The 15387-nt window shown below is 33.2% G+C and overlaps 1 protein-coding gene across 1 annotated transcript; it reads left to right on the forward strand.

The window, feature by feature from the left end:
• The first annotated feature begins 85 nt into the window (after positions 1 to 85).
• On the forward strand, positions 86 to 7757 carry LOC140744322 (uncharacterized). The gene is made up of 12 exons (XM_073075882.1): positions 86 to 250; positions 555 to 881; positions 1116 to 1321; positions 1400 to 2074; positions 2256 to 2424; positions 3655 to 3818; positions 4002 to 4155; positions 4650 to 4801; positions 5717 to 5773; positions 6096 to 6180; positions 6675 to 6790; positions 7396 to 7757. Exons 1-12 carry the CDS (start codon positions 145 to 147, stop codon positions 7570 to 7572), a joined length of 2388 nt encoding a protein of 795 aa, XP_072931983.1. The 5' UTR covers positions 86 to 144; the 3' UTR covers positions 7573 to 7757.
• The last annotated feature ends 7630 nt before the right edge of the window (positions 7758 to 15387 follow it).

Below are 15387 nucleotides of genomic sequence, written 5' to 3' on the forward strand. Positions count from 1 at the left end.
ATAGCAAAAATTCACATTGTCTCCTGGCTACTAACATTCTAAAACGTACGTAAAATATCTCAATATCTTTCTTTCTTGTTGATTTTTCTGTCAGAATAACAGCTTGGGCTGTCAAAATATAATGATTTCCTGCATTTTCTTAACATGAATTTTAGTATATTTTTGATTATATTGAGTTATGTACAAACGGTTTTTTGTTCGCAATCCAATGTTACTGTGGATGAGACGTGTGATGTGTGCACAATTTCATGTTAGTATATACCTTGAATAAAGTAAATAAAATGAAAGCTTAGCGTTATTACTCAATGTACGAACTTTGTGTACCGTTGTTTGACTGTTGTTACCGTTCTGCCTGCGAAATCGCCTTTGTTTATGTTCGGTCGCAAAACCATAGCTGTATGATAGAATAAGTAAATAACAGTGTATTTACTATCCATAATATTAACGTATCTTCCAACCACATTGTAACAGTGCAAGATTGATTACGATTATAGTTGTGTGTAATACAATATGTATGTATAAGATAATATGAATATGATGTAATTTTATTTCAGGGTTCCGTCGCAAACGAGCACAAGGGGAGTACACACGGTGGCGCGCGAACCAAGAGACGACACAAGAATTTATTGTCAAAGTATTGGACGAAGACTTAACGACACATCGTGCACAAAAAATTGTAGCCGTAAACATTCAACCATTGAAAAAGAATGAGAAGAAGATTATTATAGGCGGAGCGTTAGTTCCTCCAGCGACAACAGTCACTACATTGTCGGAAACAATCGACTACACTCGATTTATACCCCCAACTACAATACCGGGTGCACGTGATAAGGCAAACGTGAGATCGGTACTTGATGAATCAGTTATCATGCCACCAAGAGGTAAACTACTTTTAATTATACATACGTGAGACGCAAATCCTTCGATGTGTCGCTTTACGAATTTGTAATGCTTTTCATCATTGTGTCGCACAGCGGCGGCACCGCAAGTTCGGGAATTTTCCAGGATTAGCTCTCTGATTTTTAACAAGCGGTGATCCATTGTAGATTTGTGTTTAAACTTTTGGGTATTTTAAATAATTATTACTTATTCTTACCTAAATATTTTTTTCAAAGCTCTTATAAAAAGTGAAAATCAGATTTCATACAAAATACACGAACCGGTGAAGCATATATACCGTGATGAAAGTCCTCCGGCCGGACCTCAATTTCTTGGCCGAACACAAACATCATTGGCACGACAGTACGCTCCCGTAGCTCCTGTCTTATTTAGCCGTGGTTCTACTATAGCGCCTCTCACTCCAAGATCAGTAGAACGATTTGTAAGTAAACATGGAAATACTGTGATTTACTAGAATTGGTTTCAACTATAAAGTATTTGTAATAATTACCTCTTTTAGATGTATAAAACATCACAAGGCCCAACACGCACTTCACGTTTACCAGATGTATTAAAACCTTCAAGAACTACTCCAAAAGTATCGTTTCAAAATACGTTTAAGTTTGATTCCAATTACGTTACTGATGAAGACATATTCGTTTCTCGTAGTAGCTTTTCACCAATTAATGCGCCCCGTAGAACTATATCGACAAGTTCTATAGAATTACTACAAGATGAAAATTTTGGGCGTCCCACGCAAGAAAACTTTGTAAATTGGAGAAGAAACACAAATAGTGCAAAGACTTCAGATGTAATCGAATCAGATTTATCTTATAACATGATAGACGAAGATAAAGAAGGAAATAGTAAAATAGAAAATCCTGGACCGAAACCCACAGATAGTGAAAAAGATGATGATCAATACGAACTCCCGGTAGCAGATTTGGAACTGTCAAATTCTACAAACGACGATGTTGATGATGTAGAAGAATCGGATAATTCAACAGGCGTTTATGCTGACGACGAATACGATGCGGAAAATTCAACTTTAAAAGTCTCCACTTCCTCTTTTATATCTATGAAAGATTCCAAGGTAACTTCGGAAGGAATCAGTAGGCATAAAAAAAGTAAACGGACTTGCAGTATGATTAAACTTCGACAGCTTAATTTTAATTCGCCACGAACTTTGCCAGAGGTATGTTTTCTTTTACTACAATTAATCAATAAGTAATAATTAATAATAAAGTAATTGATAAACTGTCATTTTCTATACTAGACAATACAATCTTTGTTAATAATCCAGGAAATAAACTAAGTAGGTATAGCAAAATTAACATGATCATAAATGACTTTAATGTGATGAACAAATGTTTTAGATAGTGGCTCAATTAAAACAATGGGCGGAAACTAGTCCAGTCGCTAAATGGTTAGATATCACTAATGGGAATTATACTGTGATGGAGAATCCCATTTACATGATGATAGTGGACGATCCCAGCAGCGGGCAAATAATCTCGGCAAAGAAAACAGTTTTGGTGATTTCAGGTGAGGTTTTTAAAACAAATATAGAGTATATATACTGAGACAAAGAGTTAACTTTTTTCGCTCTTTAAGTTGTCAGTTGATTTCTTTTTGTTTAGTATTATAGCTATTGACATGCTTTAGTAAAAAATAAGAAAAGTTTGGAAAATCCAAAAGTGCACGTCTCATAATGCTCATTTAATTATGAAATATATAAAAAAAAACTTAAGTCGTTCAAACTTAATTGCCGAAAAAACAGCTGTAGTAGGAAGAAGGTACTGCACAAGCGCCCCTGGTGGAATAAATGTACATAATATCTATAGATATACAGTCTTGTAGTTTTCGTTTTTTATTAATTGCAATTAAACGACACTGAATTAATTAATCATTCGCATTCAGTGACCTACAATCGTCGATTAGAATTTAAAAAAAAAATTAACTCAAATGATGGATTTTTTCACAAGTTACAGTGTTTTCAGGTTTCACACATGACGGACAGGAAAATTTTTTGACCTATTTTGGTGTTTTTTCAAATTCTATTGCAGTAAATCAATTTTTAAAAAGTATGGAATTAATCTCCATTAAATTATCTCGACAATAGTATGCAAAATATCTTGATTCCGTGAACTATAAAGGCTATAATAATAAAAATAGCCGCCAAAATGAAGCGAAAAAAATTTTTCGATCGTAAAGCACTCTCTGATGCTTCGCATCATGAGTCGTGCAATTAAAAATAAGAAAAAATATGACTGCGTCGAATTGTGACCACCGGACGAAAATTAGTAAAAGTACTGAATATTTTGTCTGGTCACGTTTTTGGTGTTCACGTTTTTAAGACATTTATCAAGATATACTTTATTACACAGAACATAATTCTTAGACGTATCAAGATTTATGCATTTTGTAATGAATTAAATACATATATCTTGATAAATAATTTCCAAAGCACATGGGCATATCAAAAACGCGATTAAGATTAAATTATAATATTTAAGTAATAATAAATCACTTTGGAAACTGATACGTTGACCATTTAATTGTATGAATAATTGTCTGTTCCTAAATGATTTGAAAAATAGCTAACAATTCGATTAAAAATACGTTTACAATATAACACTGTATATTTGATTTAAAAGCTCGCAAAAAAGCTGCGAGAATGTGGTTGTAGTTATTTTAAAATCACAAACTAAGTGTAGGTACTTGTGTTAATTTTATGTATTTGTACAAATTGATTTTTAGACGATATTGTTGTAGGAATACAAGGGCGGGATCACCACGCTGTGGCCGCCGCTATGTATGTGCTCTACCAACTGATAGAGCGTAGTGAGGCGCATGCAGATTTGCTAACAAAGTATCGTTTTTGGGTCATCCCTATCTTCAACCCTGATGGCTATGATTATTCTATGACGTTTCCACATGTACGTATGAATATACTGAAATAATGGCCTTTTGTAGTCTGATTGTGAACCGTGTAAGTAAATTGTATTTCAGAAAAACTACTCGAAAAGGTAGGTAAACTATTAAATTTCAAAGTCATTGTTATTTGTAAGTAGGTACTTAACTCATTTTTAGACGTTTGTGTTAATATTTAATATGTTTAGAGAAGAGAGTGGAGTAAGAATCTGCGGCAAAAGTGGGACTCTTGCAAGGGGCGGGAGTCGTGTGAATCTTGCGAATCTTTTGGTCTCAGGTGCACCGTTCAGTCGTGTTACGGTGTTAATCTTGACAGAAACTTCGAGTATCAGTGGATTCCGAGTTAGTAAATCAAAAATATATTTTAATTAATGTTTTATTTTTAAGTCAACATGTCTGCTAACTTACTTAAGTAGAAAAATAAATGAGATCTTTGATGTATGTTTTAATTTGAGTTAATGTACAAGTATTTCATTAACTCAAACGCGTAAGCGTAATGGACTAATTCTCATTCTGTGATGTATTTTTTTCTAAAGTAAGACAACTAAGTTTGTACATTGGACAGTAGTTCAGTACAAGTTAGGTTCAAAGAATCTCTTTTCATGAAGTTTTTTGTTATATAAGTACTTTGGTAGAAGTATGAAATCCAAACAAACAGTGTTAAACATTTATTATAACGTCACTAGAAAGACAAAGTCTAACACGCAAGGCGGCCTCTTTGCCTGTTAGATTTTTAGCATAGGAGCCGCCTTGCGTGTTAGACTTTTAGCTTTTCCAGTGACCATATTGTGTACGATTATAAGGAATTAATATTAAAGAAAAAACTGTTCTACTAGCGGAGGAATTAAGAGCGGAGCACCCTTGCGGCGCGCTGTACGCGGGGGAGCGCCAGCTGAGCGAGGTGGAGACGCGCGCCCTCACGCTCTTCTTGCACGAGCGACGCACGCCACTCTTCACGTTCATTGCCTTTAAGGAGGGGGAAGTGCTCGTTAGTTTTTATAGTTAAATGGAATAACGTAACGTTGTTGGTTACTGATTGACTCGATGACTGAATCGGCTTAAGCTATCATGTGTAGTTGAAGGTACTGTAATAAAAAAAAGTATTTTCACGTTATTTACGTAGGTACTTCCATAGACATCATTACATAAAGCCTCATTCATATTAAAGCTTAACGCAATCAAGATGACCTTTCAAATCAAGTAGCAATCAATAATTTTACATAAGTACCTACTTTATGGTCTGCGATTGAACATCTGGCAGATACCATGACCGTTCACTACAGTACCTAATTTAAAAAGATTTGAAACTAAGTGTGGTGACCTCCCGCTACTCGACAAGAGATGGCGCCACGAGTATTCTGAATCACGCTATCGAAGTTTTCAAAATATCTGGCATATATACAAGTTCCGAACTGAGACTGTCGGAGCACGGCCGCTTCCCGGGCATGATCACCTAGCCCGGCGTGAGATCTCCCTTTGCCAAAGTGGTGACCCCGACGTGATACGCGGAGCACGGCCGCTCCCTGGGCATGATCACTTAGCCCGGCGGGAGATCTCCCTTTGCCAAATAAGTATAAAATTGCTTGTGAATTACCTATTCTCCTGGCGTTACTTAACTAATAAACTTATTTATCTCTTGTTAAATATTTAAAGTATGCATGTCCTTATTTCTTGTCACGTGTTACTAATAATATTAATCACGTGTAGTTGTATATTTTCAACTTTATCTGAAAGTTTACATGCATACTTCTTCAAATACCTACATTGTGATTAGATATACCCGCCGGGAAATCAAAAAATATATATGGCACTGTTATTAAGGATTTATCAAGATAAAAAATTGACAATATGGACATTATTTTTTAATACCAACGCCATGTTATGTTAATATTTTTCTTTCTAGGGAATACTTTATCCATATTCTCATACAAGAAAAAGACGAGCGTTTGATAATGTATATGTGAGTATGATAAAAGTAGTTTTATGTAACAGTTTAATATCATGATCACAGTTAATCACATCATTGTATTGATATTTTTCGTACACAATCAATTTCAAGCAAAACAATCTCAATCATAATCAGGTAATGCGTTTTAGGAGTAGTTAGATACATAAACATTACGTAACTAGATACACACGTTAAACTTGTAAAAATCATTATTTTTTAGCGTTAGTCACCATGGAGAATGTTTTCTTAAAAATGAAACAACGAAATTAGAATGTTGCTTTTATAACAATATAATTATTTGAATGTCTATCTCAAACATTTGAACTATTGACAGAGGCAACGTGCTTCCCGCGCTGCATCTGCGGCTTACAGCATCGGAGGACGGCCGTATGTAGCCGGGCAGACTTCAGAGTTCCTACGTAAGACAAAAGTCTCCGTTAAAATTAAATATCATGAATATATTGTGCCCCTATCAGCCGGAGAGTTCTACGGTATAATCCGTATCTGCGAAGTCATCGGCATATGCAGTTGCGTAATTAAAATAAGGCAGGAAAAGAACGCACAAAGAATAATTATCAGATTAAACACACTGAAAACAGGTCAGTCTTGTTTGGTTAGGTTTCTCGCTAAATATTTGCCCTCGTCATAAACAAACAAAATTGCCTAAACAAGACTACATAAACTTCATTTCTTTAAGTTTCTTGCAAATGTACAGGTTCCGTGCACTCCCAATATCGGCAAATATGCAAAAACAAAAATAAAGTTAACTGAGGTATTAAAACAAAACTATATTTTGAATGTGTGTGAAAACTTCGTAATATACAATTTCCATTAAGATTTTTATAATCTGAATAGCAATAAATGAAGCTTATCGCTATCAATTTTAATGACATTGAACTAATACGTATTGCAGCTTTATACGCCGGTGGCATTGAAGACTGGGTGGACGGCCACTTAGGAATAGATAATACATACACAGTCATGATGTTTCGACCTACTGATTCCTATAACTCAAAACTCATAACGGAGGTTAGTTATTGAGTATAAATATGAAGTTTATTTAATAAGTACCTAATGAGCTTTCCTTGAGTACATGCTAGATATACAGTAGTAGACACAATGGCATTAGTTTATTGTAAATGTATTTGTAATTAACGATTATTCGTAACTCAGAGTAATAATAAGCATAGAGGAGAATACTACTACTACTACTACTACTACTACTAAAATTTTATGGAACAACACTAAAATTATGTTGATTTCGAATGAGTTCATCGCGTAATTGAAACACTATAAATATTATTATTAAAACAACTCATGTCGCATTAATGAGATTAAGAATTATCATGCCGCACTCATTACTATAAATTAATATTTAGGGAAATTAGCATTTCGCCTGCGACTTTGCCTGTCTCCGTAGTTGATTTTTCATAGCATAAATTCATAAAAATAATTTTCTGCATGAATTATTTCAATGTTTTTTTTTTCAATTTATTATTAAAACCGATTTAACTATCAAAACACTCACTGTATAACTTTTACGGATAAAACTTTTTTATATAGGTTCATATTTACATTGACGACTTATATTATGGAGATAAGCTAATAAAATAATAATGATGAATGGTTTTCAGCGCGTAGTTCACGAAGCATACGCCGCCTTGGACACGTTGCTGTTGCAAAGCGCGGAGCCCATCGCCCAGCCGGCCATGACCGTAGCACTGGCTACGGCGTCAGTACCCCCCGCCTATCCACGATTCCCAGTCGTCGTAGCACCCATATTCTACGCCATCAGCAGCTTCTACTTCTGAGCCATTACAACGCAAAAATTATAATACTCTTAATACTGACGTGCGTGTGTAGATCCTAAGTTTTTAATTGTTTAAACTTGTGACCTAGTGATCTTAAATCACTTAAGACTTGCTTATAACTTTTGAAATGTATTGAATATATTTTAATTCGTCTTTTGGAACTTAATATTATATTATATAACGCAGGAATTCGATGAATATCCTGTTTCAATTGAATTCAGCCGATCTTAATCTTAATTTGTGTAGGTAAATGAAAAACGAGATTAAACGAGATTATAAATTAGAATTGATATGTTCATTTTTATTAGTAATATAATTTAGTTCAGGAAAAACGATTTATTGAAATGAAATGCTACTTGTTAAAATATATATCTTTAGGTATGATTGTATCAGTCCATGATTAGATACAAAAGTGGAAAACCAGTACGAAATGACAATAAATTTACGAAGTTGGAATGGTTAGATTAAATTGTAACGCATTAATTTATGATAATCATTCTGAATCGCAGATGTACAATACCACGATAATTATACGCTTTGTATCATGGTATGATTACAAAGCGTATTTATTATATGATGATTTTTTATATTAAAAGATATTTAATACTTTGAGGCGCAGTCTTACATACAATATACTTTGCTCAATTTTTTGCCATCATTAAATATGACTTATATATATCGCTTTATTATATAAAAAAGAAAGGTAAAATTAATTAATAACGGGAAAGATAATATTTAAAAAGATAAATAACCGATAAAATATATCAGTTATCTTTAATTTGGGCGTAGACATTATTTTTAAATGGATAATTTCAACATATTTCGGTATTTATTTGGGTGGGGCATATAATTGGATAAAAATGATATTAGGCTTTGTTTTGGATAAATATGTAATAATGGTCTAAGATCCCGATATAAGACGACCTTCACCGAGCTGCTTAATGGATGAAACCTTTTTTATATGAAATTAATTATGTCAATGAGTATATTGCAAATGGGTTGTCTAAAAAATTTCAGTCCAGAATATTTTTTTTTACAATATTTTTTTTTCTTAAAAATTTCACTTGTCTGATTTTTGGACAAATTACATACCAATCGAAAGAAGGAAGCCTATAGTATATGCAAATGTTAGGTTGACTATTCTCTTCCTGTCACAACACTTGGGTAGGCGAGTATAAACAGGTAAACAAGTTGGCCTACCCAAGGACTGTGACAGGAAAAAATAGTCAACTTAACGTTTGCATATTATTAGGCTTCATACTTTAGATTACTATGTAATTTTTCTATTATCAAAAAAAAAAGTATTTTTTTAAGAAAAAAAAAATTCTGGACTGAAATTTTTTAATCAATCCATTTGCTTCATCCAATATACTCCATTTGCTTCATCCAATATACTTTTTGACATATTTAATTTGATATAAAAAAACGTTTCAACCATTAAGCAGCTCGGTGAAGGTTGTCTTATATCGGGATCTTCTACCATAATAAGTTGCTGTGTTTTTGGATAAACTATACATAAACATAATTTACTTACATATCCACAATAAAAGAATTATATAAATGGAAATATTTTCATAAATCTTATCTTATTACACATATTTCGTATTTTAAACAAGGGGTCTATTAATGTTAGGGGTATGATATTAATATATGATCTTTGATAGAATATATAACATTAGTGAAAAAAAATATAAAATACTAGTGGTGCGCGCGGCTTCGTCCGCATTTAAAAGAAATAATATGACACACATAAAACGGAAAATTTGTACCTGCATTGGAATGACAGTGGTGCCATCTGTCGAAAATAGGTCTTACCAACTCCCAACCCTTCGTGGGCTCTTGAACAACAGCTTTGCTAAAGATCATCACTTGATCAAATGCATAGTTTCCGATTATATAACTACTTACGAATTAAAATTAATTAAAAAAACCTTTTTCTACGGACTAAATTGTGAATCTAAACCATCCTCAAGTCCCCTTGAACACACACAACAAATTTCATCAAAATCAATCCAGTCGTTTAGGACATAAGAAATGTATATATAAGATTTACTCGAGTTTAGACGCGGAAAAACCTAAGATATCTTTGCTGCTATAAATTTTTAATTAAGGATTTTTGAATTAATCTGCTTGTATATCTATGATTTATGTTCATATAAACACTCAACTGAAGCTTATCGTAACACAAAGCTTAGAGTGATTATGTTAAAGTGTGTAATCATTTCCTAACATAGGTGTTATGAAATATGGTAGAACCACTTGTGGTTCGACTCCGGCCGAACCACTGCCACAACTTTTCGGCCTAATAACAGCAGTGTAAATGCTTGCCCAATCGTCCGGTCCATCAGACGGAGGATCGCGGACAGAGTGGATTACGGCACCATGTAGAAAGCATCATCGTCATTCTCGATGTCACAATTTTAAATCAAATTTCATTTTGTTCATAAGGATTTTATACATATATATTATATTAATCAAATCACTCTTGTAAATTACTCTTTAATCTTTTATAAATCACTCTTGTTATATATTTGCTATTGCCAATTTAAATAAGTGTAACGATCGAGACGCGCCTCATTGCACAGTATCAAATCGCAGTGCGATGAGGCGTGATCTCTTAATTCTTTATGAAATCATGCACGTTGTGGGTGGTAGATACTCCTATATTTTGCTTATTTATTCTCTAAATGTATGTATGTATGTTATTCTCTTTTTGTTCAGATCTTTTAAAGTGCACTGATTGGGTCCATTTGGAAGATCACGGTATCAAAGCGCAGTGCGCTGACACATGGACGCTTAATTCGTTAACGCGTGATCTTGCACATAGCAGTTTATATTGTCTTGGATATATATTTTGGATTTCGTTTCTTTGTATTCTAGGAAGACTAGCTCTTGGGCACAGTATCTAATCGCAGTGTCTTAAGAGTTAGATTGGCCTACTGAAAACCAATGATTAAATCTGTATTTTAAAATCAAAATAACTTTGTGAAAACTTATAAAAATGCGAATCAATTCAGATAAATAAAAAACAATATTAATAACAGCAGTGTTAAGCGCTGCTGTGTTCTGTTTTGAAGGATGTGGTCAAGGAGACACATTTTTCCGATGTGTTCCAGCTTAGTTCTCAGGGGTAGCTGCGCATTTATGGCCGATCTCAGGTTAGAATATTTTTTCCTATCTGGGGTTAATTACAGATGTCCATGGGCGGCAGTAGCCACTTACCATCAGGACTGCATGCTCGTCTGATACTCATATATTATAAAAAATATCAATTAAAAACAACTTCAAAAATAAAACATAAATTATATCTGTAGTTTTCATAGTAGTCATGTAAAATATGTAAGGTACAAAGAAATTTTAGGATGGGGGATTAAATGTAAACATATTCAAAAATAATGGCTTAATGATCGTACTCTTCATTTATATTTATACAGTATACAGTATTTATAATTTTAAAATAATCTAAAATTATAATATGAATTTCTATGCCGCAGTCACAGAATGTCGCAATCGCAAAAATGTTTGTATTAGCCCGATTATTATTCAAGCTATTTATTTAGAAGTTAGAACGACCAGTTAGAAGAAGGGACAGAATTGTACAAAGCTATTGTTATGGAGGGTACGTAATTTAGATAAGTTTTGCTTCAATATCAGGACATACATACATGTAGCGTAGAGATTATAAAGCAACACACACGTTTTGGTGATGGATACTATTCTAAAAAAATATTTGCTAGTCTGGAATACCCAGGTTAACCCAAAGATTTAAGCACCTGTGGGACTTTAAGAGTAAAAAGTATTGAATTAATTGAATGAATAAAATGACCGTTCCGTAGAGGATCTACGAACTGCTACGAAATATCTACGTGGGCGAAGGGACTAGAATAGTCCCAATGCTGATTTTTTTTATAATTTATTCTTATCTAAACTAAGTATTATCGCCAAAAACTCATCAAACAAACACACGATGTGTCGTTCGTTAAACGGTCTAATAAAATAGAAATTAATTGTCCGTCACCATTAGATGACGTCAACTGGTATATTTTTGGTTTTAGTTACCTGCGCCAGAGTCTTGATCGTACCAAAAAGATATACTATTTTATTTTATTATCTAGTTTTTTATTTTCCAGATAGGTGAATAAACCCATCGGGTTTTATAAATATATAAGTAATAATTATAATTTGTAATAAAGATAAAGACAAGCTGTCTACTAAACAAAAATCATTTCTATTTTGTTTGAATGACCGCATATTTGCATCAAACCAAAATGCATTATGTTCACCATTATCACCTTTAATAGACTTTAATTACTTTTACTTTAGTTCATATCTATTTACCACGTGTATGGAACGTGCGTATCACTCGCATGTAATATTTAGCGTAAAATTGGTTATCAATATTTAAAACATCACCTAAAATTTTCTGGATTGTAGAATTATTCTCGATTGGACTCTGGAGGCACCAGCGCCACACCTTTTTACTGTTAAGCACTGCTGTGTTCTGGTTTGTAGGGTGTGGTTAGGGAGAGAGGCTTATGTCAGAAGTTTTAACTTAATCCTCAGTGATAGCAATGAATCTGTGGCGGACCATGAATAAAACTAAAGTGGAGTTTTTATAGATATACATATAAATATCTACATGTTCACGACTTAATTATTGGATTTTTTGTATTGTTTAAACATACACTATGGACAAAATAAAAAAGTATCTGAAATCCGAGGCATTACAGATGGATATATCTGCGACCATACTAAACCTACTGATTCCAATATGTATACCTAATAATTATCACAACGTTATAACCGGATAATAGAAAACAAATCAGCCAAATAAATTACGTCGTGGACTTTTGATAAAATCAATGAGACGTCGGATAAAATAATTGGTGCAAGGTCGTCTGTGCAATGACATCAATTTATTCGCAACTTATTCTTATATAGCCGTTTTCCTAACATGTTTTGACTGATTTTGTGAACTTTCTTGATGTGACAATATTCCCATATACTAACTAGGTACATACCCAAAATAAAATAGAACGGTATTAAAGAAAGTAGGTTTATTCGTATACAATGTAGAAATCCGTAAGTATCTTTTGTCACATATAAAATGTTTTTAAGGCTCTTCGCACATTGGCTACCGTCCCTTGAGAAACTTACAAGATTTAGCAACTAAATAGTGGTTATCGCGACTGAGGTAATCAATATCTCATAATAGGTATGTCAACAATTGCTCAGAGTCTACATAGTAGTTTACACAAATATTAATAGGCGTATCTGCGCATCTACATATATATAACTCAAAGGTGACTGACTGACATAGTGATCTATCAACGCACAGCCCAAACCACTGGACGGATCCGGCTTGGCATGCAGGTAGATGTTATGACGTAGGCATCCGCTAAGAAAGGATTTTGGTCAATTCTACCCCCAAGGGGATAAAATAGGGGATGTAAATATTACTTCGTAACGCGAGCGAAGCTGCGGGCAAAAGCTCGTCTATAGATATAGTTGGTAGTCTGGTGGACTAAGGATAATTAAACTGTGCCGCTTACACCGCTCTTTCATAGCTCAAATATCATATTGGATGCCTGTATGGCAAAAGTACACAGTGGTTTCTTCAATTCCTCAGTAGCTGAAAAGACAAGATGATTAACCTATGCAACTGTATCTCACGCGATAGCAGCCAATATGCAGTCAGCCTAAATGTGGATAAACAAAAACACATAACACAATTCACTGCAAAATAATATTTAAAAGTATAACCTTAAATGTTTTACTTTTTTATTAAAAAAAAAGAGTAGGTACTATTATTATACTGTTGACGTGAATTCAAAAATTTATTGCATATGACGATATATTCGGCTTTAAAAGGGTGCGGAACGTTTGTAAGCAATTGTTTTTAAAATAATGATATTTGTGTCTATTGCGTTGCTGTTTAAAATTAGTAGATATGTATTTAAAATTAAGAAAAGTAGGTATTTTTTGTAAGTAAAACTTTATTCCTAATTTCGTATCCACAGAACTGTCTAAAAATACAGGTCTGTGTTCGTGTCTATAGATCTTCCATTATTTCTAATATTAATATTCTTATGGACCTTAACATATAAGTACGTTAACGTTCAAAATAAGGGAAGTAGGGTAAGTTTATAGAGTAGGGGAGAAGGGAGGTATACCTATTGTTAAGTACTTACAGAAATCGTACGTTTTAGTAAGAATGTGGTATATTATGGTAGAGTATTGATAAATCCGCAGCCTATCTCTAGTGTACAAATAATAAAATGCTTCACAAACTGATGATCCGCTTCACTCACGCTTAGCGATCAGAGCGAGGTGGACCAACGGTTCAGTGTTTATGGCTAAAAAATAAAAGTGTTTTTTTTTAATAAAAACACAATAAGTGTATAAAAAATGGTGAGCAGTTCTTTACATTTCTCTTGTGCTTAATGTTAATTATAACATAACATATTAAGTAAGTTAGTTTTGTTAGATGATATCTATGTCGTATAGAAAAAATATTAAAAAAAAATATTTTTTTTACTTTGGTTGACTCAATATAAAATAATTTTAGTTTTACAAGAATATAATTTTCGTGGAGGTTTTAATCTTGATCATTATAGGTATTTCCAAATAGTTTAAAAAATAGATAAAGTAATTATAATGAGGGGAATCATTTACAATAGGTATATTTTATTAATTAAAAGAGAAACCATATAAATTATCCTTGATATTTTTTGTCATTATCATAGTGTTTTCGAAGCACCTGTTGCCATGTGTAAAAGCCCATGGCATTAACACAATAATAACAAAAACAATCTCGTATCTATAAGGTCAGATATGGTGTTCACGATAGATAAATAGTAATAATCATCCGTAGATGGAGATATCTTATGATAAAAAAAAAAACTATCAGGAATCAAAGTAAAGACTAACATATTATTTTTTTGTGTTTTTACGACTTTCAAACGACAGGTATTTGCAGCACTCTTAGAGCCTTCGGCATTCTATGTCATAAAAACTTATTTAGACTTACAAAATGGCAAATATACAAATACAAACGTAACATTTATCGTCTGGATAGATATTTTTATGATGTAGCTCTATCTATGCATAATAATTGGATGTTTTCCTGAACAGAAATCGAACCTTGGTCTCTCGCACGTATCTTACCTTAGGCATGGTGACCGTTGTTTTATATATCGTTTACGAGTTACAGGAACAGAAAAAAACGTTACAAAAGATAATGATTTTATTCATTTCAATTTATCTACGTCTACGGAAAGGATTAGGGCGTGTTTATGAATGATTAATCGATTCAGATAATTTTCCGCGTAATATACAACAATGCCATAAAGTGTTTATGTTTTGGGAAAAGCCAACAGCGACATATTTTGTTTTGAGAAACATAGATTTTTCTTATAATAATGTAAAAAGAGCTGATAGTTTGGGGGCAACTGCCGCCCATAGACACTATAATGAACTCCAGGTAGGATTAGAATTCTATCAGGGGTCGTGTAAATGTGTCTTCCTTATGACACGCATCAAATCAGACCAGAAGAGCGATTAACACTGCTGATATATCTTAGTCAATAGGTACGTCGGTGGTACTTTTGAAGTTGAACCTAGAGGGGTTCATCTACCTTTAAAATCAATTATACATAATGTAATCAATACATATCCAGCGGATACTAAGTATATAAAATTACAAAGTACTAAGTATTACAAAGTAAATATTCGTATTTTATAAGTGAACAATAACGCGATAGGATACACTACAGAAGTAATTTATCGCATGTCATAAATCGATTTAGTTAATCG

The sequence above is a fragment of the Epargyreus clarus genome, unplaced genomic scaffold, assembly GCF_041222505.1.
Source record: "Epargyreus clarus isolate Ecla_fem2 unplaced genomic scaffold, WU_Ecla_fem_2.2 ptg000008l, whole genome shotgun sequence".
Classification (NCBI taxonomy): Eukaryota; Metazoa; Arthropoda; class Insecta; order Lepidoptera; family Hesperiidae; genus Epargyreus; species Epargyreus clarus.